The 25810-nt window shown below is 43.7% G+C and overlaps 1 protein-coding gene across 11 annotated transcripts in view; it reads right to left on the bottom strand.

Annotated features, from left to right (window-relative positions):
- Positions 1-25810, bottom strand: part of APBB2 (amyloid beta precursor protein binding family B member 2) — a 433025-nt gene that overhangs the window by 182116 nt on the left and 225099 nt on the right. For 7 of the 11 annotated variants that reach the window (XR_013960184.1, XM_080661207.1, XM_080661214.1 and 4 more), the window contains one exon: positions 5305-5513. Coding sequence is in view for 10 of the 11 variants with exons in the window: in XM_080661207.1 (XP_080517333.1) it covers positions 5305-5513 (209 nt within the window). In the remaining variant the exon portion in view is untranslated. The remainder of the gene's footprint in view (positions 1-5304; positions 5514-25810) is intronic. The other 4 variants (XM_080661213.1, XM_080661215.1, XM_080661218.1 and 1 more) reach the window with 1 other exon arrangement.

Genomic DNA, 25810 nt, shown 5'->3' with positions numbered 1-25810 from the left:
GTGTGCTTTCCAGGGGAGATGATCCCCAATTTTTCTTCTATTTCCAGAGGGGCCAGAGACCAAAAACATTTAGAGTCACTGTTGTAGGGGTATCGAGTAGAAAATAAAATTTTAAGCTAAAATTTCTTTTTCAAAAGGAAACTAGTTCTATTAAGCTCCAAATCATCATCATTGTTTACATGTAAGCCATCTTTGGTTTTCACTTAAGTCAAATTTGAAAGGATATCAGAACACGAATCAGGAAGACTAAGATCACTGTGTTTTTGCAGAGAAATTTTTTCTTAAAAGGGTGTATGTCTGACAAAAGAAATCTCAAATTGCTACTTATACTTAAGAGATATTCTGCTGGGATTGGGGAGGGTGAAAGAAGAGTATTTTTTTTTTTTTAAATAAGTATTCAGAAAAACCTTCATCATTTAATAAAAAGTTCTCTGTAAGTGTGTTTAAAAATGTTTTCTGTATTTACTCTTTGGACGAAAGGGTCCCTGTAAAGTAAAAGTCGATTTCAGTCCTAAAACTACATGAATCTAGCTCTCATGCTACGAAGACATGAGTCAGCTGGCAAGCTTCCAACAATCACCCTTTACAGATTTAAATAAACAAAGGTCTAATACAGCGATTTTTCAAAAAAACTTAAAATAACATGGGTACTCCTCAAGAAACCCTTTCACACAAAAATCAAGTAAGGAAAAATAGAAACTGACATTTTATGTTATGATTAGGCCAAAGACCTTTTTTTTCCCTTCTGTATTTTAAAATAGTCATTAAAAATTTTTTTTTCTCTTCAATAAGTGACCATAATTTCTTTTTCTTTAAATTAAGGACAATGGAATTCAACAACAATTTGTTTTAAATTTTCAGAACCACATATTCTATTCATCTAATTTTTTAAATTAAGGGGAGATAATACAATATTGTAGCTAATACATTTTTAAAAAAATAAAACAACCCAACAGATATTCTTTGGTTCTATAGGAAGTCTGCAGCTGCCCCAGCCTGTAGTCTGGATGGCGGGAGTGAGATATGAAAGGAGAGAAGAGACAAAGAGAAAGCCAAAGAGGAAAAGGCAGGTGGGGGGCAAAGTCACAGCACAAAGAAAGGGGGGCAGGGGAGTCAGGGAAGAACAGAGACCGTCTTCCATGAGCCATGACTGCCCGGTTGATCATCTCTCGGGCAGCACAGCGAGTGATGGTCTGGCGTTAGAGTCACAGCTGGGGACACTTTCTCCTGGTGCCTGTCCTGACCTTGCCCAGGATTAGCACTTCTGACCCTGATTACGGTGCCTGTGCTCTGTTCTCGGTTCTCAGACGGCCCTGGGGCCTTAGCTCCTCAGAGACAGTGTGTCCGAGGGACTGACCCAGCGCCTGGAGCGTGGCACCTTCGTGACCCCACAGCAGACGCTGTGTGAGGATGAACCCACAAAAGGAATTCAGTTCTCTAACCTTGCCCAGGGAGAGCTTTCTTCTTCCATATTTCTCTTCTGAGATCTTGGAAAGCAATTCCACAACTCAAACAAAACCCTACTTTCTCCTCCATCCTCTCTCCTTACGGAACTGGGAAGCACCTTCGGGTTGGAAAGGGTATAAGGAAGACTTGCCTAAGGGCTATTAGTTATCCATAAAAATATTTTGTATGGCTCCCTCTTCTAAAATTCAACCTCTTAGTAATTTGGAACAAGTCAACAGACTGGGGGGAGATGATCACGGGCCAAATTTCAGCAGCAAGAGCTTCCTGGCCAGTTTATAAACGTTCGAAAATACTGCTGGCATGTGCGGAGGAAACATTATCCGCTGTGCTTAACACTTCCCCAGACAGCTCTGGAACGTGATATGTAAAATTGTCAAAATGTAAGGAAGCCGTCAGTCCTAAACTTTTGTGAGGCTTAGTCAACAGATCTGGCACTCACTCTTTTCTAAAAAGCCAGCTCAGAGAAAAGTTGAATAAAATATGCATTTCTAACTCAACGTTTTACAAGTTTCTTCTCTCCCTTAACATTTCCCTTTCTCTCATGTTTCCAAATTAGCTGAAATAGAGTCTATTTAGGGATCAAAGAAATGGTGTCAGAGAAATAATCATGTCTCTTTAACTGTTGTTAGGACCTGAGATAATGTTATCAAGAGAAGTCATTTTCCGGAAGGTTCTGCATATGACACAGCCCTCGTTTGGGGGAGGTGAAGAGATTCCAGGCTCTCCAAGACCCTCACATACAGCATAGTGAAGCTTGGGACGAGGGGGACCTTCATTCAAGCTCGACTCTACCGGGGGTCAGGTGTGTGATCTTTTTTTTTTTTAAATATATTTTATTGATTTTTTACAGAGAGGAAGGGAGAGGGAGAGAGAGTTAGAAACATTGATAAGAGAGAAACATTGATCAGCTGCCTCCTGCACACCCCCTACTGGGTATGTGCCCGCAACCAAGGTACATGCCCCCGACCGGAATCGAACCCAGGACCCTTGAGTCCGCAGGCCGACGCTCTATCCACTGAGCCAAACCGGCCAGGGCAGGTGTGTGATCTTGAACAAGCTCCTTCCACGCTCTGTGTCTCAGTGTTGTCAAATGTGAAATGAGAGTGAAAACTCTAGTGCCAGGTGCAGAGGGTTTTATGAGTGAGGTGATAAGGCATGAGTCTGGCCCTGTAAACACGCAATCACCCTCACCGCCTCTGATTTAATATTCATTGCAGCATCTGCACGCCCTGGGCGTGTGACAGCTGGGTCTTTCCCCCAATACTCCACTTGTTTTCTCTATCTTTGCCCCTGTGATTTTAATTCATTGGCTTTTATTTTATTTATTTTTTAATTTTTATTGTTTAAAGTATTCCATATGTCTCCTTTTAATTTATTGGCTTTAAAGTCTGTTTGGTTCTTTGACTTAATGGGTGGCCTTATGTACAGGAAAAACATGCATGAAGCACACAATGGAAAGGTTGATCTGAAGAACACCTATCCCATTGGCCTATCAAAGTGCTGGATAGGAGTCACTCTCCCTCTGAAACTTCAAAAACTACACATCCATTAGCAAAGTTCCTTGGAAGGATGAGACTTCGTCAAAAACCATGGCGTGGTTAGCAACAGAAGAGCGGAATGGAACCAACAGCGAGGTGGAAATTCACTCAGTCCTGGGCAGAGCACAGGCCCTGGGGCCAGAGGACCAGATGAATGCCCACCCCAACACCAGCTGCCTGCTTACTCCAGTAAGTGAGCCTCAGCTACCTCTTTTCTTAAATAGGGAACATGATGGCAGTCTTCCCTGCCACATGAAGAGTCTTGAAGGAACAAATGAAATGACATCCATGAAATATCCTGAAAGCCACAATACGTCATAAATAGCAGCAGAGGCTGAGCAATGAGGGTGTGAGGGAAACCCTGTACTCTAGGAGGGTGAAGGGAGGGCCAGGGGAAGGGATCCCCAACCCGTGGATGGGAAGAAGGAAGCAGGCATGGAGAGGGGGAAGAAGAGCACAACTAGGCATCAGAAAAAGGCTCAGGGGTGAGAGGTGGACTCGCTACCGGACACGGGCCCCCAGGGCCAGCTGCCCACCTGTGCTGCATTCTTCCCAAAACAAGGAAAGAAAGTCTACTATAGTCATTGAAGAAATAAAAATCCGAGACACAGAAACCGTGGGGTGCACCCCTGGACACCACCATACCCACACCCTGGCCCAGGAGGTGAGCTTTAGAAGGATTTCATTTCTCCCACATACAGAGGACAAGAGAGTTACTGAACACAAATGGGGACTCAAAGATACTCTAATCTCCTCCCCTCTGGGTCCAAGTGAAAGCAGAGCAGGCTGAACCCCCAAAGCCAAGGAAGAGGAGTGAGAAGCACTCAGGCCTATAATTCAGGAGGATTTAGGAAGTCCAGGTTCTACACCCAGTATTGCCGCTGGTCACTGACCTCTCTGTGCCTCAGTTTCCCTGTCTCCGATGTATGGATACTGGTGTCAAATGGCCCCTTCCAACCCTGGCATTCTCTGGCTGTAGGGCACTTCTCATTGGTGAAGATGGTTGAAGGGTCGCAATAGGGGAATGAAGCCTTGGAATGGAGAAAGACTCTAACAGAGATGCCAAGAGCAAAGGTGTGTGGGTAAGGAAGAGAGAGGATATCCGTGCCGCAGTGAGAACTGGCTCAGATTCTGGGAGGCCACTGCCAAGCTCTTTGAGCATCAGGACTGTGTTCGTTCATCTTTATCCCCCAGTGCACCTAACACAGGATGAATAATGGACTGAGTGGAATTTGCTCAGAGAGCAGGAATATGATGCTTCAAGAAATGTTATCAAAATCGCCCAGTGATAAACAACAAAATCCTACGTGGCTCGTAACAGCAGGATGTGGTGGGAAGGTAGGTTTTACTGCCTCCCAGAGAAGAGCAAGCAAATAATCAAAGACGTAGAAAACAAGATCTCTTTCGTGTTTCTTACAGGAAGGGTGGAGCTTTGCAGTTAAGAGATGCAGTTCAAATGCCATCCATGTCCCCAAAGTAAAAGAAAATGGGTTGTTTAAAAAAACAAGATTGTGGTCAGAGAAAAGCAAAACTGTCTTGGTGTCAGTGATCAAATCACTTTTCTTACATTAAAAAAAAAAGCCATTATATAATTGTGACCTTTTCCAAATGTAATTCTCTTGACTATTTCATTAGCAGGATTCACAGAGGTTCTCTGCAGGACTCTTTATATTAATAAATACCACAATGGAATTTTTTTTTAATGCCTCAATTCTTTGTTTAAACATTCCGATTTCTTCCTCAGGGATAGAAAAATTTATGGGGCTCATTATTTCTAAAATCACGTCACTTCTCCTAAATAAACAGATCCTGTTTTTAAAATAGAAATTAAGCATTTAAGGGCTCTCAAGGGTTATTCTTACAGACATCCTCTCCATGCAATCCAGTGAACCCAAGGATAATAAGATATGCAGTAATTATAAGACGTCTGGCCAAGAGACGGTCTTCTGTGTGTAAATATTTTATGGAGTCAGCACCACGCAATGACACCTACAGAGTGAAATACTGCCTCTGGGAGCCCTGGGGAATCCTAACCACTTCTCATTAATCAGCCCCTCTTACTTGGTGTACCTAAAACAGTGTTTCCAGAGATCAAGAGCCATTAAAAAATGAAAACATCCCTGAAAGATGGTATTAACACTATTTACTAAGAGGTAGCATTACTGAGGTTTCAAATGCAACATGCACGATAATCAAAAAGCTTACCTCGATGACCTGTTGGGGCAGAAGCAATGAGTGTAAAGAGAAATCACCAGTTACATCCACTCTACTAAGTCGTTACAAAGAAACTCCGTTTTACCTCGCTCTCTGGGGTGGGAGATGGCGTTACAGAACTAAGCGAGCCTTTCCTAGATCCCTGAAGATCCGCTGGGATGGAGACAGGGCGCTCCCACTGCGTCGTTCCTGTTGGTATGTGCCAGTAATAGGTCCCAGCGATGTCGTTGACTCTTTTCCAGCCAGGAGGCAAATCCGGGTCAGTCTGAAATGAGTGATCACTCCATACATCTGCTGGGAAATGGAAAAAAAAAAAAAGAGAGAGAGAGGGTTTTGTTAAAAGAGGAAACAAATTACAGTCTTCCAAGTTTAGCACCAACAGTCAGGAGAATTCCATAGACAGACGTGTCCAGAGCCCAAGTGAGAAGAATCACAGCCATCCAATGGATACAGAGCATGGTAAAGGGGTGATATAGAATAAAACAAGGGAAGAACTGGAAAGGAAGGATGATGTTTGAGAATCTACTAGTATATATATATATAAAAGGCTAATATGCTAAGTGTCCGACTGTCCGGGTAATGACGTCACGCAGCAACACCCGACTTCCTCTCCCTAGTGACTAGCCTCCTTGCAGTTTCTTCAGCCCAGGAACACGACTTGCTTTATAGCCAGGTGGAAACATTTACACTTTAACCAAATGCCCGTGCCTCATTTCATTTGATCCTCACAGAAGTCCTGGAGTAGATAGATAGAAGACTCGGTGGAATCCTATTTTCTTTTCATTTGCTGGAAAATGGAGATTTAGAAAATTTAGAAACTTGACCTGACTGAAAAGAAGAAATGGTGGACCTTGAAAATGACTTCAGGTTTGCTCACTGCGCAGAATATAGTCCAACACTGCTGCAGTTAAACATTTTACCCTGTGTTCTCCCTGCATGCTCTACAACAATAACCCACTTCGTGCTGATATTTACTGCTGTGTTGCAGACAATTACTTGAAAGAGAAGCTGGGATGCTTCACTGGGCTGGAAAAAGTTTAGCTACACCAGAAAGCAGGTCTAATTAAGCAAGTTTATTCTCTATATATAAAAGGCTAAGTTGACTCACGCATGCACAATACATATAAAGCTCTCGCTGGCTCCAATCGCACGTGTGTGTTTCCATCTGTCATTGTCGATCATGAATTTGGTTGACACTTCTATTATAGCAAAAGGGCGAATAACGATATTAAAATATTTCTTCTAATTAATTTCCTTTCAATGTGCACAAGTTCATGCACCAGGCCACTAGTCCTATATAATAAAAGCCTAACATGCAAATTGTTCGACCAGGAGTTCTACCACTCGCTATGACCTGTGCTGACCACAAAGGGGCGGTGTGGAACATGGTAGGTGTCAGCAACACGGAGCTGGCAGCGGGCAGCAGTGGAGGCACCACTGGCTCCAATGCACCCCGATGAGAGTGGGACCATGGCAGGATGGTGGAGCAGGTGAGCAGGCGGCACCAGGCCAAGGCGGCACCAGGCCAAGGTAGGTGTGAGCGGGGTCCAATCTCCCCGCTGATCGCCCTGAAGATGGCAACCAGCGGCCAGCAGGCCCTGCTTGCCCGATCGGGGCTGGGCCCTGGGCTGAGATGGGGAACTGGGGGTGGGTGCAGTGGCCAACCTCCCACATTGCCCGGGCAGGGGCTGCGACAGAGGTGCGGTGAGAATTTGGGGTGTCTGCCAAGCTCGCTCTCACTCCCCCTGCTACCCTCCCCTGGGAAACCAGGGCTCGCCCACCAAGGAAGTCCCCACGCTTAGGTGCCAGGCGCTCGCGAGGAGGCCTCCCCGCAACCATGCGGCCTCTTCCGAGTGAGCCAGGCCACAGCCACTGGGACCACAGGGGCCGGTCGGGCTCCCCGTGGGTTCGCGCAGGAGCCGGTCTGCGAGGCTGGCTGGGAGAGAGTGCACTGCCCACCTGGCTTCTGTGTGGCACTGGTGGGCGGCCCAGAGGCCCACGCTGCACCCTGGCCTACAGCGTCTGGCCGCGCTCATTGCATCTCCGCGTGGGGACTATGGCGCCATGACTCAGGCAGAGGGGGACACATGGGGGGCCCAGAGGTCAGCTGGGACCCGCCCTTCCACTCCAGATGCTTGTGCTTTGAATGCTGGCCAGGCCTAGGCACCGCACCCATGCACGGATTTTGTGCACTGGGCCTCTAGTATTTATATAAAGGACCCACTCACTATCAAGTTATCCAACACCTCCAAGAATCCTATGATCAAATCAAGGCTCTATTTGTTGTTAAGTGCTGTTGAGTCAGCCCTATGACTGAGTGATGTCCATGGTGTCCTGTCCTCAACAGCCCTGCTCAGCTCCTGTAGACACAGACCTATGACTTCTTACATGAAGTCACTCTATATTTGGACTTCCTCTTTTCCTGCTGCCTTCTATTTTTCCAGCATTATTGTCTTTCCTAAAGAACCCTGACTTCTCATGATGTGCCCAAAGCAGGACAGTTTCAGTTTTGTCATTTTTGCCTCCTGTGATGTTTCAGGCTTAACTAGCTCCATTATTCAGACTTAACTACCTAAGTGACATTTACAAGGTTATGCACAAAATCTATTGAATTCATTTATAAGTTATTAGTAAGATTTACTGCCTGATATCCTATAACATTCCCAGCAATGAATACAACTCGTATTTTCTTTTAACCACTTTCTATAAATGAATACTGTATTCCCACCTTTTAATAACTCCTCCCATTTGATATAAATATATGCACAGTAGCAATGCTTTTTATAAAATTCTAGAACTCTAAATTGCACAAAGATTCTCAAGGAAGACCACCTGGGAAAGCCTTGGTATTCAGGAAGGGACCAGGCTGACTGTAAAACCAGGCTAGTAATATCTATAATAATAAAAGCGTAATATGCTAATTATAATGGACAGCCAAATGACCTTCCGGACGTCCTTCCAGACAACCTTCCAGACGAAGCCAGGGCTGCTAGGGCCGAAGCAAGCCGCTGTGGCTGTGAACGCTGAGCCCCTTACACGAATTTCGTGCATACGGCCTCTAGTACATATATAAAGTCGGGTAGGTGTGAAATATGACAGAGAATGGTGGGGACTGTGGCAAACTGGCAAGCATGTGCAAAGTCCAAAGGCGTTCAAATTCAAGAAATAATTTTTAAACACTGCAGGGGAGGTGGTTAATAAAATTAATCAGCCATTCCCTGGCCTATGTGAATATTTTATAACTTTACTAAATAGCTATTTGCTTTTTGAAAATCTCTCTCTTGACCTTTTTTTTTTTTTTTTTTAGTTGAATCTGAAATGGATTAAAGTGCTAGAGAAGACAGGAGAGGGAAGAGGAACAGAATAAGAAATTCATAGAGGCAGAGGCAGAATGGAGGAATCACAGGCAGCCATCACTGCAGGCGGGTAGAAAAACTTAAGAAACTTGAGCTCTGAATCTGGGGATCACTTTATTCTAAGGATCAGGTCCTTTTCTTGGTGGCCATTCAGAAAAGGCTGGAGTGCAATGCAAATGAGAAAGCCTGTGGGCCTTGCTCTGTGCAAATGTCACTGCATCACGTGGGCAGGCGGAGGGAAGGCTGCTACAACCACCACAGGAAAGAAAGAAGCGAAACAAAGAGGTTGATTAAGACTATGGGCACAGATGTACATTCATGAGGCTGTTTGGATCCCAGCATTCACTTTCTCATTTAAATTTGCCAGAGGCAAAACTGCCACTTGTCTCAAATTATGATGGAACTTACCCTCCCCCTGCAGGAAATTAAGCATGATTAAATAATTTCAAGTTACCCAAAGTCCAAACAAACATGTGCATAAACTCCTTTGTCCTGTGTTGGTTTTAGGAGGTTGTTTCTGCAGTTACATTGTTTTCAGCATCTCAACTGAGACAGGACAGGTAAATACATGGGTCTGGGGACCGTGGAAAAAAACGCTCAAGGGTGTCCCCTGTCCCATTCCAGTGACTCCAAGACAAGCTCTGGGGCTAGAAACTGAAAGGACATAGAGGCTACCAGTTACCACTTCTGGAGTTTCTGAGGTCTGTGGGCCTGCGTTTACATATTTATCCTAGCTTCCTCTACAGCTGGGGCATTAGCATAGCTGGAGAATAGCTATATACAGAGCACTAGCACAGTATGAAATTACTAGAGGCCCAGTGCACAAAATTCGTGCACAGGTAGGGTCTCTAGGCCTGGCCGGCAATCAGGGCCAATTGGGGCCTTCTAGCTGCCAGCCGGGGCCTTCCTTTCCTGGCTGCTGGTCACCGGTCGGGGCCTTCCTTCATTCCGTGCCACCCCCTGGTGGTCAGCGCATGTCATAGCGAGTGATCGAACTCCCGGTCTCCCGGTCGAACTCCTGAGGGGACACTGTGCACATTAACCTTTTATATATACAGATGTCAGACCAAGGACAGAGACCAAGGTCAGTGGTCTTCAGGTTTGGCTGTGTGAGGAGGTACCTCAAGGGCAAAACAAAAGGAACTGTGGGTTGCAGGGCAGGAACTAATTGGGCTGTTCTGTCTTTAACCAGACCCACCCACTTATATTTGTTTTATATTCTGAGTTTCTGCTGAGATTCTATTGAAATAAAAAAAGGTGGGGGGGGGAGTGATTCTGTTGGTAAAAATTAATGATGGTGAAATGATGATGATGGAGAAAGTAAGGTGGGCACATCTACAGTATTATTAACAGTTCCAGAACCACTTACAGAATCCCTTCCACATCATCCCACACTGGCAGTAAGGGGCTGTAAGCCCTATGAGGGCAAGCAGACCTCATGCCGGTCTTGTTCACCATCATATTCCCAAGAACTAGCACAGCAGGTGTTCACTAACATTAAGTTGGATGGATGGTGAATGGATAAATGGATGGATACATAAATGAATGGATTTATGAGCCCACACATCTGGGCTCACCCATCAGAGGCCTTGGGAAGAAGAAGGAATAAAGAAGAAGGGAGAAATGAATGAATGAAGTCCTTGAGTAGTGGGGATTTGTAACTTGGCACTTAGCAAAAGAGGGATTCTGAAGAAATGAGTTCTGTGCAAGTTCACTAAAGGGAGCACAGGGATGCTAGCTTCTGGTTAGAGTAATGTCTACTTCCCTGGATGGTGCACATGAATATGCTTAATTATAAAAAAAAATGCAAAAGGAAATTTTGGGAAGAATTCTGGGCTGGAAGTAAGAGACTTTGAGCTGAGATTTTGTTTGTTTCTTTCTTTTTAAATATATTTTTATTGATTTCAGAGAGGAAAGGAGAGGAAGAGACAGAAACATCAATGATGAGAGATAATCATTGATAGGCTGCTTCCTGCACAACCCACACTGCGGATCAAGCCCAAATCCCAGGCATGTGCCCTGACCGGGAATCGAACTGTGACCTCCTGGTTCACAGGTCGACGCTCAACCACTAAGGCACGCCGGCTGGGCTGTTTCTTTTTTTTATCGATATATTCAACAAGGAAAAACAAAAAACATGTCTTCTGGGGCACCACGGCCCTATTATACTTCACTAGAGGCCCAGCCTGCGGGATCGGGCCCAAACTGGCTCTCTGACATCCCCCGAAGGGTCCTGGATTGCAAGAGGATGCAGGCCAGGCCGAGGGACTCCACCAGTGAACAATCGGGGCCAGGGAGGGACGCGGGAGGTTGGCCAGCTGGGGAGGGACTGCAGGAGGGCTCCAGGGCATGTCCGGCCCATCTCGCTCAGTTCCGATCGGCCAGACCCCAGCAGCAAGCTAACCTACCAGTTGGAGCTTCTGGCCCCTGGTGGTCATTGCATGTCATAGCGAGCAGTTGAGCGGCCTTAGCATATCATTGGCATATTACACTTTGATTGGTTGAACGGATGACCAGACGACTGGACACTTAGCATATTAGGCTTTTATTATATAGGATTGTGTTTCGTCTTCATAGCCCCAATTTGTTTTGTAGTTTTTTTCCTATATAAAATGATGCATATATTTAAATAAGTACCTTGGACCTTATTTAATGGGCCAGTGGTTTTCAATTGTTATCAAATTGGGGAGGAAGACAGTGGTACAGGGAGGTGGAATTCCTTTCAAACATAATAGCACCATTTTTCTCTATGAGGGCTCTCAGTTTTACATATTGGTCTTGTATGTATTATTTTCCTTGCAAACAGGGGTCAGTTGTTTTAAAGAATTTTACTGCTTACAATAAAGCTAGAAACCATAGCCAAGGCAAGAGAACAGTGGGGCCAAGGCATCTAAACACCAAGAAACTGCTTCTGTCATAAGATTGTTCAAAAATACTGCAGAGCAGCTTAAGTGGCTGCCCTCAAACAGACACCACAGTGGAGAGGGCATGCAGGAGGGCACGTGGGCTGCATCAAAACAGGAAAGTCTGCAAATACCAGGCTATCAGAGGAGAAAGTTCCAGCTCCTTTTGATTCCCAGAAAATTACTTAGGTTTTGCTGAAGAAAAAGCAAGGAGCTGATGCCATGGAAAGGAAATGGTAGCTGGATTTCACTTTTTCAAAGACCCGAGAAAAATCAGTATGGACAGCTCGGGGGAAGTGAGAAGGTGAATGAATAAATAGGGGGAGAAACAACAGAAAAATATCACAATGGCTGCAATGCTGAGGCCATGCGCCCAGCCAGCTGCCCCGACCAAGGTCAGAAGGCTAGTAAGTGATGGCACCGAGATTTACTCCGGGAGACTGGGCCTCTGAACCACTCAAGTCCGATGAGGGCACTTCCAATGCAGGCTTTCCCCAGGCACTTCCTTTCTGGGCCTCCCTCCCTAATCTGCCTCCAGTGAATGGGGGCAGCCGCTCCAGCTGCCCACACATCTGGGCTCACCCATCAGAGGCCTTGGGATCACACTCCCCCTTAGGCAGCTGCAGAGGCTGGAAGCCCATCTTATCTGTCCCGAGGATCTTGCCCGTAAGCTGCTTAACGGTCTCCCGTCAACACTAAAGCAACACTAAAGGCGAAGTCACAGGCTGACAGGTGGATGAGGGACGAGGAGCGGAACTCAGGAGGTGCCCTTTCAATGTGGCTCTGCGGTCCTTCATTGTTCATAGTTTTGTTCCTTCCTGAGGGAACAGGAAGCAGGGCCTGGAAGTCAGCATGTAAAAATAGCAAGGCTGAGAGCCCCAGAAAGTCCCTCTCCTGCTGGGAGCCTCTTGGGCCAAAAGCCATGCTTGACGTGGGAACAAGGAGCCCATATGTGAGCAGCAAGACCAGCCCCCTGCAGCCACCTCTGGCGCCTGTGCCACTGGCCTGGCTCCACCCGTGTCTTTGCAGGGACCTGCTCCCCTCCCGCCTCCCCAGCGGGGCCTGTGTGTGAGGCAAACCAGCTTCTAATCATCCTCTCCCCTGGGCTCACTTGCAGGAATCCAAGGGTCAAATGAACACAAATTAGCATCTACCAGCAGCAGCTGGAAAATTCCTCGCCTCCTGGAGGCCACAGGCAGGAGGAATGGGTGAGCCGGGATTCTGAATTTGGCCGGGTCTGAGGACCTTTCCCTCGGGTCCTCAGATGGCACGCACTCCCTTCCTCAACGCCTTCGGTGTGCAGGGCATGGGGAGGGAGTGGGGAGCAAGAGGAGGAGGAGTGATTCATTCAGCAACCATTTCCCATCTGCTCTGTGCCAGGCATTTCTTTAGGCCTGGAGACACAGAGGTCATCAGATAGACCCAGGCCAGGTGTCAGGGGCCTGGGGCCATGGTTCTCAAGCAGCAGAGTCACCCAGAGAACCTGCTAGAGCAGAGACCACTGGGTGCCACCCCAGCGTTTCTGACTCAGTGGGTCTGAGGATTTGCAGTTCTAACAGCTCCCTGGTGCTACGGATTTCATGCTACTGGTTTCAGAGCCACACTTTCAAGAATCACTGGCCTGGAAAAACAGAAAAGGTAATAATTCCTTCCCAGCAAACTCCATAAAGGCTCCATAAACTACTGGCTCCATAAAGGAAAGCATGTGGATATGTATTCCATCATTCATTCACTCACCCACTTTTCATTCATTCATTCATTCATTCTTTTGTATTGAGGGCCTCCTATAAATGCCAAGCACTGTTCTAGAAGCTGTGAACATGGTAATGAGTAAAAGGCAAAGTAGGAAATGTGATCAATTGTGCCTGGGGACGGGGTGGCCTATTTGGACAGGGTGGTGTGGGAAGGTCTACGAGGAATAAACTAGAAGGGGTGAGCCTTGGGGAACAGATAAGAAAACAGCATTCCCAGCAGAGGGAACAGCCAGTGCAAAGACCATGTGGCAGGAAAGAGCTTGTCATGTCATTTTAATGGAAAAGTCATCTTTACGGCCACCCAGGCTAAGAATTCACTCTCTATGCAAAGGAAAACTCTTGAAGGTCTTGTGTGATCTGTGTCTTCAAAATCAGAAGGATAATTTGCACAATGCTCCCATTCTTGGAGAAGAAAAGACTGTCTCTTCCAAAGTCTTAGTTGCAGCTGTTGCTACTTACTCTTTTAAGCAATGTTATTCCCAAGGGATCCAGATACTTTAATCCAAACCATTTGAATTTGGCTTTAAAACTCTTTTTCTGATCATCCGGTGGTCTGCTTACTTTGCCTCTCTCTTCTCTCTTTCTCCCCCCCTTTTCCCTCCTTCCCTCTCTCCATCTCTCCCTCTTTTTAGTTCCTTTACTTTTATTGGACTCAGGACTTCGGAATACAGCAAACAAGACTTTTATTTCCTCCAGCTTCATTATCAGCCTTTGAAGACAGCAGCAGAGAGCCCAGACTCTAGGTCTACATCGTTAATTATGTATTTGCTGAGGATTCCAAGCAGCACACAGACTGCTTAGAATTGATGCAAAACTGTCCTCAGCCAAAGGGACTGGCAAACCCAAGGACTATGGGAACAAGAGAATGAGCCCCAAAGTGTTTAGAACCCTGACCCACCAGCCTGCCAACAACAGTTTCGGGGCCTCATCTACTTCGTGATACGTATTTGCAAGGCATCACTGAGGCCCTGAAATGTCTATCCCAGCCTTAGGAAAAACGCACGCTGTACTCAACTGAGCTTTCCTGGGGTAGCATTCTTTTAACAGTTACAATACAACTCCCAACAGTTTTGGGAGTGTTAATTTCCTAACACCTTTCCCCATATTTTTCTTTAAAAAGAAAAAATTAAGGTATCTGAGTGTCCTTCAAATAGGGAGCTATTTGTAGCTGAGGATTTTTCTGTTAAAGATTTTGGAGTAAATATTCCAAGGGCTCATTATTTAAATGGGCCTTACATTTGGGCCTGGCAACACTACATACTTTGTATCTTTTTATCAAGTATTTTGGCATAAGGTCAGCACAGAATTTCTTCATTTACTAGTAAACTCACTGGAGACACAGTCTTTGCTGAGCTTACCCTATTACATTTTAAGCTTCAGGGCCATTTTACTATCGCAGACAGGAGCTCTGGAGCCAGCCGACAGCCTTGAAGCCGAGCCCCAACACTGGCTCGCTGTGTGACCTCAGACAAACGGCCTAATGTGTAATGGCCTGGCTGCTCCGCGCATCACAGAACTGCTGACAAAGCCGCCCTCAGGGGACGGATGCAGAACCAAGTGCCCCGCACAGCGTCAGGCACACGGGACTCACTCAGGAACCCCAAGTTATTATTACTGCGAATTGCTTCATTCAAACATGGCTGTGGGGACACAACGTTTTTGAAATGGCCTCAACCACTGTGCAATCCATTTTAAAAACGAAGACTTCTCAGAGTTTGCCAAAGGTGTTTCTACTAAAAAGGCCGTTTTTATTTAGACCAAGGAAACCAGACGATAACCCTGGCACTGCCCTGCCAATGCAGAACACATGCTGGTGTACGTGGCACCTCTTTAATCAGCATGGGGCTGCTTTATGTCATGTAGTTGAGCCATTAAAGCGGCCGAAATGAAGTCCAAACAAAATAGCTTGTTGGGTGTGCTGTATTATTTAAGACATCCATCCTCTGAGACTGCTTCTGCTCTAGCTCACAGCCCCGAGAAGGTCTGTATATAGGAACGGACCTGATGTTGGTGGAAGATGAAAAGGAAAATGTGCCTCTGTTCACAGGCTGTTATCCAAAATCGAAACACGACACAGGAGTCAGGGGGACTCTGCAAAGACACACTTAAAAACTAAATGGCACAAGATGTAAGCAGCTGAAAATTATTCAGAGGGAAAACTGGTATTAATAAATATCCATCGAGCCATCCCTATACATACATATAATTGAGGTGAATCTTATGGCCTGGCTATAGATACTGTAATATCATCAGACGGTCTTATTCTAAACACGTAAATACATAATAAAACATGCATTTCCCTACAAGTTATACAAGAAGACATTAAAATCTTATGAGGACATGAAATATCTGAGAACACTACTTTCTTGTAGAGGACGCACCAAGGACAAAGTAGCCTAATTTACAGCTACTGCTGAGAAGCCACAGGCTTAAGGGCCTCCCCTTCAAAAAAAGTTAAAAATAAAAACATAAAACATGAGTGGAGATTTATATTTCATTTTAAGAAAGCTACAGACCATTTCGATAACCTCACTTTTGTTTTTCTAAGAAGTGCTGGCTAAAATGTGTGGTGAAACCAACAAATGTCTGAAATCCAAAAATCTAATCCATAATAATGAATGAAAAACGGGTGCAGATGAGGATGCTCTTGAAATCATCAATATTTAAATAACTTCAAAAAGTAAAGATCACAACATATTTATGTAAAATTGCTGGACAGGTTTATTAGTTTTACTGCCAGTTGTCTGACTATACCACGTACCGATTGAATGGCAGCCACGTAATACCAGATGGGACTAATCAGAAAGATCAACAAATCGGGCCTAATATTCTTTGCTTTTAAGTTTGGGAATTTAGTGCCTAATCCTAAAAACAGTGTTCTAGGAAGATCTATCTATGAAAACGGAGCAAAGGTGACCTGCTGACGTGGCTCAGTGGCTGATGTGGCTCAGTGGTTGAGCATCGACCTATGAACTAGGAGATTATGGTCTGATTCCCAGTCAGGGTTGTGGGCTTGATTCCTTGTAGGGGACATGCAGGAGGCAGCTGATCAATGATTCTCTCTCATCACTGATGTTTCTACCTCTCTTCTCCTACTTCCTTCCTCTCTGAAATAAATAAAAATATATTTTAAAAAAAAAAAGAACATTGAGCAAAGGCAACTGCACAACATCATTCAGAGAATGTGTCCAGCAGCCATACCCTTGGTCAACCCAACCACACAACTTTGCCATTTGATTATCATTTCACAGTGAGCAGTTAGAGGAGAGAAGACAAAATACCACCATCATAAGCAGAAATCTTTCTTTGGCTTCCATACAATTAGACAGATAAAATCACTCCTGGCACCATACTCTTTCAAGGTAGACTGGTTTAAAAGTATATTAAATAGAGCCAATGTTCTTTTCCATTACTTTGTCAGGGTCTTCAATACACTTTTCTCTTAGAGCTGTGTCCCTCCTCAGGCTGCGATGATGACAAGGTGGAAGCTTTCCAAGGTTGCCTGGACCAATTTCAAGGTCATTATTATTTTAAATGGTGGTGTGCCAGGACTTGACTTCCCAGCGACATTAAATATTAGAACAAAAGGTGATTATTGAGAATCTAGGAAACAGACAGTGTTCAATGACAAATGACCATGTGGCCTTTCCTCAGCACATTCAAAAGCAAGCTGAAGTGGATGCATTCTTTCCTAGAATCAAAATCTATATGTGGGAGCACACAGAACTATGCTCCCATAGGTTAAAATGCATATATTTTGTTTCTAATATAAGAACAAGAGCATGCACCGCTGGCCCCTACAGGACTTTCCAAATGCTGTAACCAATCCAATCGCATGGGATCCCACAAAATCTTATGACACAGATAGAGGAGATAATATCCCCATTTCACAGGTGAGGAAACAAATTTCAGCAACGTTAAATAACTTGATCAAGGCTAGGAAACTGGTTGACTGTGGAGAAACCTCTGTATTTTTGTTCATGAACCGTTCTCTTGGTTAAGTGTGTTTTTAAAGGTTAAATGCCCTTAAAAAAACAGCAGCACTGAAGTGAATTGTTCAATTTGCCAGAGTGTTTAGTGAACAAGTTTGCAATATTTGATGTAATATAAGATTTTAAACTATGGATGGGGTGGAGGAGTTCAGAGAAGAATGTTTTTCTGAATTTAACTTTAAAAACACATTTAAAGGAATGACAGTAAAAGCTGTTTTTTATTACTCCTCTGAGATATTTATTCTCCACCTGAATTTTAAAAAGAGTTTGAAGCTACTTACATAAAACATATATATTTCAACTAATAAAATAACGAGAACAGGGAGTTGAGAAGAAATTTATTTATTTATTTTTTAAACATATTTTATTGATTTTTTACAGAGAGGAAGGGAGAGGGATAGAAAGTTAGAAACATTGATGAGAGAGAAACATCGATTCAGTTGTCTCCTGCACACCCCCTACTGGGGATGTGCCCGCAACCAAGGTACATGCCCTTGACCGGAATCGAACCCGGGACCCTTGAGTCCGCAGGCTGATGCTCTATCCACTGAGCCAATCTGGCAAGGGCAGAAATTTAATTTCTTGCTCTAAAAATGTACCAAGTTTTAGTTGTCTGATAAAAGAAGTTTATCAAGAAAGAAACTTTCTCTAAGTACAAAATCTAAGAGGAACTCGGCATGTGGGAAACAGCACTGGTGATACGAGGGCAATAACTGATGCGGAAATTCCACATTGCATCCCGATGGTCTGACTTTGTAAATCTGGTTCTGAATGGTAATCATATGAACAACAGGGAACTAAATGTAAACAATTTTTAAAAAAATAATAAAGTTAACTAGGCTAACCATTCTGTGCTTTTCCTTTAGTCTATGAAAAGCCTGCTATTTGGGTTTCATACATAAGGTACCTGTAGCAGACAATGCAAGGAGTTAATCAATATTCAGTGTCTTCTTCCAAAGCAATAAAGAGTTCTGATTGAACACATGGCCACCCCGAGTAAGAATACATTTCCCAGCCTCCCTTGCAGCTAGGTGTAGCCATGTAGGTAACATTCCAACCATTGGGTTGTTAAGTACAGAACTGCATGTCAGTTTCTCAGAGCCTTCCTTATAAAATAGCTGGAAAACATTTTTTCTTGCTGTCTGGAATAGACATGCCACCTTGGACCATGAGGACACAGGCTATACTCTAGGGATGGTGGAGCAGTATGGTCAAGGAATTTGGATTCCTGAGGTATGTGTGAAACACAGCCAGCATGAGTGGGCTGCTACTGCTGGGCTTCCATGTGAAAGGAAAATCAATTTCTGCTGTAATCCACCACTGTGATTTTAAAGTCTTGTATTACTAGCAGTTGGAGTTGATCCTAACTCATCCACCTAATGGCAGGAAACGGAATTCCAGACCTAGTACCTAGGAAAGAAACAGCTTCTAACAACTTTGTTTTGCAAACCCATATTCAATCTCAAACTATAGGCACTTAAATCACATAGTTTTAAAAAACCCAGGCTCCTGACTCCCAAATTCTCCAACACTCTTTTCTAAAACAGCATATTGTTGAAACATAATGTCATCAGCTATCATTCATTCACTTTCCATCACCCACCAATTCAAGCATCCTAACCTCACCTCCAACTCTCGTCAAAAATACCAAATTCAGTGCTGGGCTTAAATGTTCACAAACTTCAAGAAGTATCAACCAACCGCATGCAATGTCCAGCCCTTCATCTGATTCACATTTATTAGTTCTTTGATCTACACCAGCCTCCTCCCCCACCCCCTCCAATTCTAGGTCAGAAGAGAAAAGCAAAGATTCCCCAGGGAAAACAAAACGTCAAAACTGATTAGCTGCTGCACACCTGTGCAATAGTTTGGTTTTTCTTTCCACCATTAGAAGAGTGATATGCAGAGCCCTGAAATTTTCAAAGATGCTGGGGGCACTTGCAGAAAAGAGGCAGGGGTATTTGTGGATCCCATCTGCCAGGGATACACATGTAGAAAGTATCTTTTTCCCCCGATAATGCTTCTCAAAATAGAATCCAGCATAAGATAATATTAGATAAGTGAGCCAAAATTCCAGAAAAGAACAAGTAAATAAAAGTTATTCTCAAAATCTCAAACAATAAATTAGTGCTTAAAGTTCAGAAGGACTCCCTTTCTGTAATAATTTGGTATGGGACTATTTGGTGTTTAAATTGTGGGTCCCCAATAGCAAAATGTTCAGAAAAAGTAGAGATACTATTAATCACAAATTAAACACATCTAAGTTCCTTAAAGAAAAGACTAGGCTGGTTCTTTGTTTTATTTAATCAACCAAAGTACCACAAACATGTCTCATACACAGCAGGTGTGCAATGTGGGAGTGGTTCCCTTTTTCATATTTCATTCTCTGAAACTATAGAGCCACCTAGATAGCACCCACACAGATGAAATCTATAGGAAAGTGGATACCAATGAAGAGAAAGGAGGAAGGAAAGAAAAAAAGGGGAAATGGGGGTGTGGGCATGTATTGCTAACTAGCCTGCCTGGCGAGTTCTACTTTGCTATGGAATCAGAAAAGGAACTAGAATCATTGTTAGTTTTTATTCACCCACAAAGGTACTGGCTTAACCCTCTAGGCCTCGAATTCCAGCCAATATGCTGTAATTTCCTACTAGAAAAATGCTCTTATCTGCAGGGTGTCTCGGAAGGATTCCAAATTTATTATGCTACAGAAATAAGTTTTTTTTGTGTGTGTTTTCCCCCGCCCCTCCTCATCTCAATCTAAGCCTCTCACTTGTGAAAACTGATTCAAGCAACATTTTTGTTCTGGGTGAACTCCATTTCCTTCTTTCTGGATCTACTGGTAGGTGGTGTCCATTTGTAAATGATGGTCTATCTGTTCTTGAATTCTACTATTTCTAAGCATCTTCCTCCTCAACTCTCCCCATTCCTTTCTCTCTGAAAGAAATTACTGTCCCCTCGAAGCCGTTGAGAGAAGACTCTCTCAGCACACACAAATGGTCCTTAGATCTCAGAAGTGGGTACAGAGGAACATTCTTTGGAAGCCAATGAATCAGATGCTGTGTCAAAGTCCGCCTTGTTGCAGACAAAACAGGCGGGTGTCAGTGGGGACAGTGGATGGCTATGTGGAGAACTTCACCCTAGACAGCTGTATGTGCTTCCTTCCTTGGAGAAACAAACTTTGTGTGTCTTATGTCACAGAAGAGCTTTGATGAATGAACTGAGAGCACATACCCCTCTCTTTAGTGGGAAGTACCTAACCTTGGAGCCAGGAGCGGAAAGGAGCTGAGTGAAAGAAAACACTGTGATTTTTTTTTTCTAAAAAATTCCCTTTGGAGAAATAAACAGTATAAATTACTTTTAAAGGCAAGAGTGTATTTTCAGTGTAAATTTTCCATGGGTTATTTTCGTAAGGGTAATAATTTTTTTCTTCCACTTTCTGCTTTGATGACAAATTCATTTAAAAAAATATAGTATGCTCTCTGGATAGTGGGAGAATTGCACATTTTCTTATTGTGAAGAAAGGCTACACTTGCACTTGGCCCAGATCCGAACTGGTCACCCTGGGAAAGCTTGACCCCTTTCATGGCCATTGGGTCTGTTTGAGAATCATGTCTATGAGATTTCGTTAAGCTACTCCTGAAAAAATAAGCCCCAACTGGATTCACCCTAGTAGTCAAAGGGATCTGATTTAACAAACAATTGCAATGCTTGTTTTTCACTGAACAAGATTATATAAAAGTATAGCCATCAATAAAAATAAGGTCAATAATTTTTTCCCAAAACTGGTAAATATATATACTCTGTGACCCAGCAACACTAAGTATATGCTGGTATTCCACACACTTTCTTACGCAGTTCCGCTAGAGCACATACGCCACAGGGTTCCCTGTGGGGGTACGGGGGAAATGGAGGCACCGTGGGAACCCATCATTCTACGAAGGAAAGTGTGCTGGATTCACACCATGGAACACCAGGCAGCAACGAGAAACAATGCATCAGATGTACACACAGCCTTATGGGTAGCTCTTTAAAACACAGTGCAGAGGGGAAACCCTTTAAATAAGTACACACACACAAAACAACAGTGCACATCGCAAGCACATTTTTGAACAAAGATAATAGCCATTGTTTAGGTTACTGAACTGGCCAAGGCTCTTAAAAGCCCTAAGTTCTACTATGGTAGCCATTAGTCACACGGGCTACTGAGCACATTAAATGTGGCCAGTCCACACAGGGATGTGTCATCAGCGTGACACACACACTGGATTTGGAAAACTTAGTACAATAAAGAGAACAGAAAATATTTTATTAATGATTTTATATGGATTATATGTCCAAATGATATTGCAGATATATTGGGTTAAATAAAATGCATGATTAAAATCAATTTCACCTGTTTACTTTCACTTATTGAATGAGGCTTTTAGACTGTTTGGTATTACATATGTGGCTCACGATGTATTTCTAATGGCCAGCACTGGTCTAGAGGCTTCCAGTGAGCCAGGGGTAAAAGAGGGATCCTTTTTGAAAAATTTCTTTGGAGCCCCAAAGTGGGAGGTTGGGGAATGGTTGCTTGAAAAACATAATGTGATCCCCTGACTGGAAAGATATAAAAGCAGTTCAGGATTAAATATTAACATTGTAGGTCAGGAATTGCCAACAATTCTGAAGCACTCACGACCTTCCATTTCTCTCATTTAAAAACTTACTTAGGATTAGTGCCACTCTTCCGAAATTGAAGCCCAGTCCTTGAAACCAGACTAAAATGAAAAGAAATTTTCTACTATATCTCATTCTGAAGCTAAGATTTAAAATAATAAAATTTAGTTGGGAAAAATCTGATATAATTGATCAATATAGACACACAAATATGATTTGAGCATCCACGAGATGCTTTTAAAATTAAAAAGAAAGATTTTAAAATCAAAATGACCTTAGCATTAACAATTTAGAAATTACATGGTATTCAGTAATCCTCACCCTTCCCTCCTGTCCCCCGCGACACACTTACACTCTCAATTCTCTCGCTTTCTTTCTTATGTGGTCCTTTGCCACATATGGACTATTTTTTCTACACTCTTTTGTATGGGCCAATTGTGTTCTTTTATGACAAAAACCTTGCATTTTCATATTTGAAACTCTAGCACTGAGTACAATGCCTGGCACATGATGGATGGTCAACAGCTATCCATCAAATTAACTGTGAGAGTTCCTAGAGGGGCAGATGAAGATGTTTGGCGAGGAATAGAGTCAGATAACTTACTTTCTTGAGACTACTTAAGAACATTATAAAAAAGTGCCCTACACTCAGCAATGTTTCCAGATTTCATCAACATCAGCATCAACATGAATGTTCATTGAGAAGTTTATCACGTGCCAAGCACTGTTTGAAGCACTTCACACTTATTGATTCATTTTCTCCCTACTAGAACCTTTTAAGGTTGGTGTTATCTTACCCCCATTTTATAGATGATGCATAGAGAAAGTGGCTCATGGTCCCAGAGCTAGAGCTGGGGTTCAGGCAGGCAGTCCCCCACCAGAGCACATGCTTGTAAGTGCACGTTGGTCAATATACAAAATCATCTGTTTCAGGAATGGAATCGAGAACAGTACAGCCCGCATACGCATGCCTTGCTTTCCAACCTCCACAGCAGTGTGTCAGTCCAAGCTCTCAAGAACCTCGCCTGGATTTGAAAATGGTTCATAATCAGTTATTGTGACGACACTGGTCCCTCTAATCATACCCCAACTAGTAATTCCCAGAGAACATCCGTTTCAACCACTTCAAACTCCTCTTCCCGTACAAAATAAATGGTCTTCCCTTAGCATGGCAGTGTGGCCAATGCCCTCATCAACGGTATCCACTCCCTCCAACATCTCCCACCCTCTGCCCCGTCCAATCTAGACAAAATGAACTCACTGGTCTCACAACATACTGTGCATTTTAGCAGCCATGTGCTTATGCTGTTCCCTCAGCTGGAATCTCCTTCTCTACCTTCCTCCAAACCAAAACTTGGTCATCCTTCAAGGGTTGCTTCCTCCACGAAACTTTTCCCAAAGCACCCATTTTAAAAATTAACCTGTTCCTCCTTGTACTACCACCCCCCTTTAGAGACAAATTACTTAGGCTGATTTTCTACTTAGTGTTACAGTTTTTAAAAATATATATATATATATATATATATATTATTGATTTTTTACAGAGAGGAAGGGAGAGGGAGAGAGAGTTAGAAACATCGATGAGAGAGAAACATCAATCAGCTGCCTCCTGCACACCCCATACTGGGCATGTGCCTGTAACCAAGGTACATGCCCTTGACTGGAATCGAACTTGGGACCTTTGAGTCTGCAGGCGATGCTCTACCCACTGAGCCAAACCGGTTAGGGCAGTGTTACAGTTTTTAGTGAGACACCCTCCCCCTCAGCTCATGTAGTCTGGAGTCAAGGATCACACAAGTGTGGGGTCTGTGACGATGACCTTGAGAGAAAGTTGAACGGGAGGTGGAAGCCACTTCTCACAGGGCTTCCCAACCGCATTCATGAGTTCAGAATTCATTGTACAGCAACAAAATGCTACCAAAAGTTTTGAGCAGGAAAATCCATATGTTTTGTGAATATTATTATTAACAAGGTAGAAAATAGATGAGATGGAGTTGGGTGTATCAGTGTAAAAATTATGTCTCATAACGCATGTTCACAAATTATGTGCCAATAATGGAAGTGAAAACACAGAACCAAATTAACATATAATTACAAGATCGACATTGCTATTTAATTTTGCTATGATTATAAATCAGTGATTAAAAACCAGTCACTGGCCATTTGGAAGAGTCCTTCCTCCCAGCCTGTAACTGTTGCCATGACAACATGACTTCCAGCCGTATCTCTGTGAACAAGCTTATGTTTACCAGGAGAAGATGAGGATCGATCAGGTTACATAAAGAATACATTGACCAATTTTGAAATGTAAAGGGTATGTGTTTCAACCCATGGTCACCCAGTATAATCTATTTAAATCCCCTTAAATAACAGAACCAGGCTGGGCTTTCCTAATCAATAAAACTGAGCTTAGCATCTATATTCCTTACAGATAATAATAATACACATGTTAGCCCTACACACCAGCCCTGTAATTAGGGATTTTTCACAACACAGTCTGCCCTCACACGTTCTGATACTACCTTAAGTCTTCCTAAGTCAGAGGCCGCCCATCTTCCTCCTGCCTCATCCCATCTGAAGGATGCACCATCACTGGGAACTGATTCTCTGCTTCAAAGAAGTTGGGTGGGGCGTGGCATGGAGGTGCATTATCTCTCCCACCCACCCAGATATTCTACGTGTGGACATCCTGCATGACTATATACATTCATTCGAAAATTCTGTGAAAACCGGTAATTACCAAAATGAACGAGAACTTGACTGTTTATACACAGAATCAATTTCCTCATCCCCCGCCCCCCATGCCATGGAGTATTTATTAGCATCGCCACCTCTCCCCCTTCTCCTTTCCTTTGTGCGTTTGGGTGTTTGTTGGAAGAGGGAAGATAGCCTTTGCACCCACCTCACTTCAGTCATGGTCTTGCCAACCTTTGCCCCAAACAGGGGCTCCAACACTCTAGGTGAGACTCGCCAGGGACAGTTCCTACCTCTAGGGGGCATCTGGAAATATATGGGGGTGTTTGGGGAACTACTGTTAAGTGAGGGCCAGGGATGCTCCAGGGATGAGCAAGGCCTCTACCCAGGGTAATGAACCGCCCTGGTTTTCCCGGGACTTCCCTGGTTTTAGCAATGGAAGTCCTACATCCTGGGAAGCCTTCCAGTCCCAGGCAAACCACCCCCTTTGTCCAGCACTAATGAAGGATGTTCCTGCCAAACACTGGAGACGTTCCTCTTTTGCAGACAGTAAACATACATTTGCCCCATGAGTCCAAGAATCCTCTATGGTTCCCTAACTCACAGTCCCTTCTGACTGCGCCGTTTATTTATAGTGTATGTCTCAGAGGGCAAGTAATTTTCCTCATACATACTTGCAACCTTAGGCATTCTTAGCATGGGTGAACATGCAAGCCAGCTTTTATGAAAATAATTCCTACATCAAGGCTACGAAATGTCTTCTTACTGCTCAGCATATTTCTATTGACTGACAAGCTCCAGCAAAACCCAACACTGGGGATGGGGGATGTCAGCATAATTCTTCCTTAGGTGACGCAACCTCTAGAAGGCAGGAAAAATTTTAATCCAAGAATCAAACTGCATATAGAGAAACAGATCCGTGGCCTTGCGAACCTGCCTTCTCTTATTTTTTTTGGTTTCCTTTGTTAATCTTTTCACAAGAACTTCCCTCAATGATTCTTAAGCTGAGGAGGCATTTTGTACTACTGGCAAGTATAAAAACTAAATTCTCCACTCGTTCCAATAAAGGACGCAGTAACTGGAGTGAGACTCTCTAAGGATAAATTCCACATCGTGCAGAAATGGCAGAAACTTGCTGTGGGAAAATAGTGAAGTCAGCTGCTTTTCATTCTCTCTGCATTTCCCCATCCCAAGGCTACTAGACAGCATAGCTGCTCAGGGATTCTGCAA

This window comes from Plecotus auritus, assembly GCF_963455305.1.
Source record: "Plecotus auritus genome assembly, chromosome: 1".
Lineage (NCBI taxonomy): Eukaryota > Metazoa > Chordata > Mammalia > Chiroptera > Vespertilionidae > Plecotus > Plecotus auritus.
This window is presented reverse-complemented; position numbering and strand designations above follow the sequence as displayed.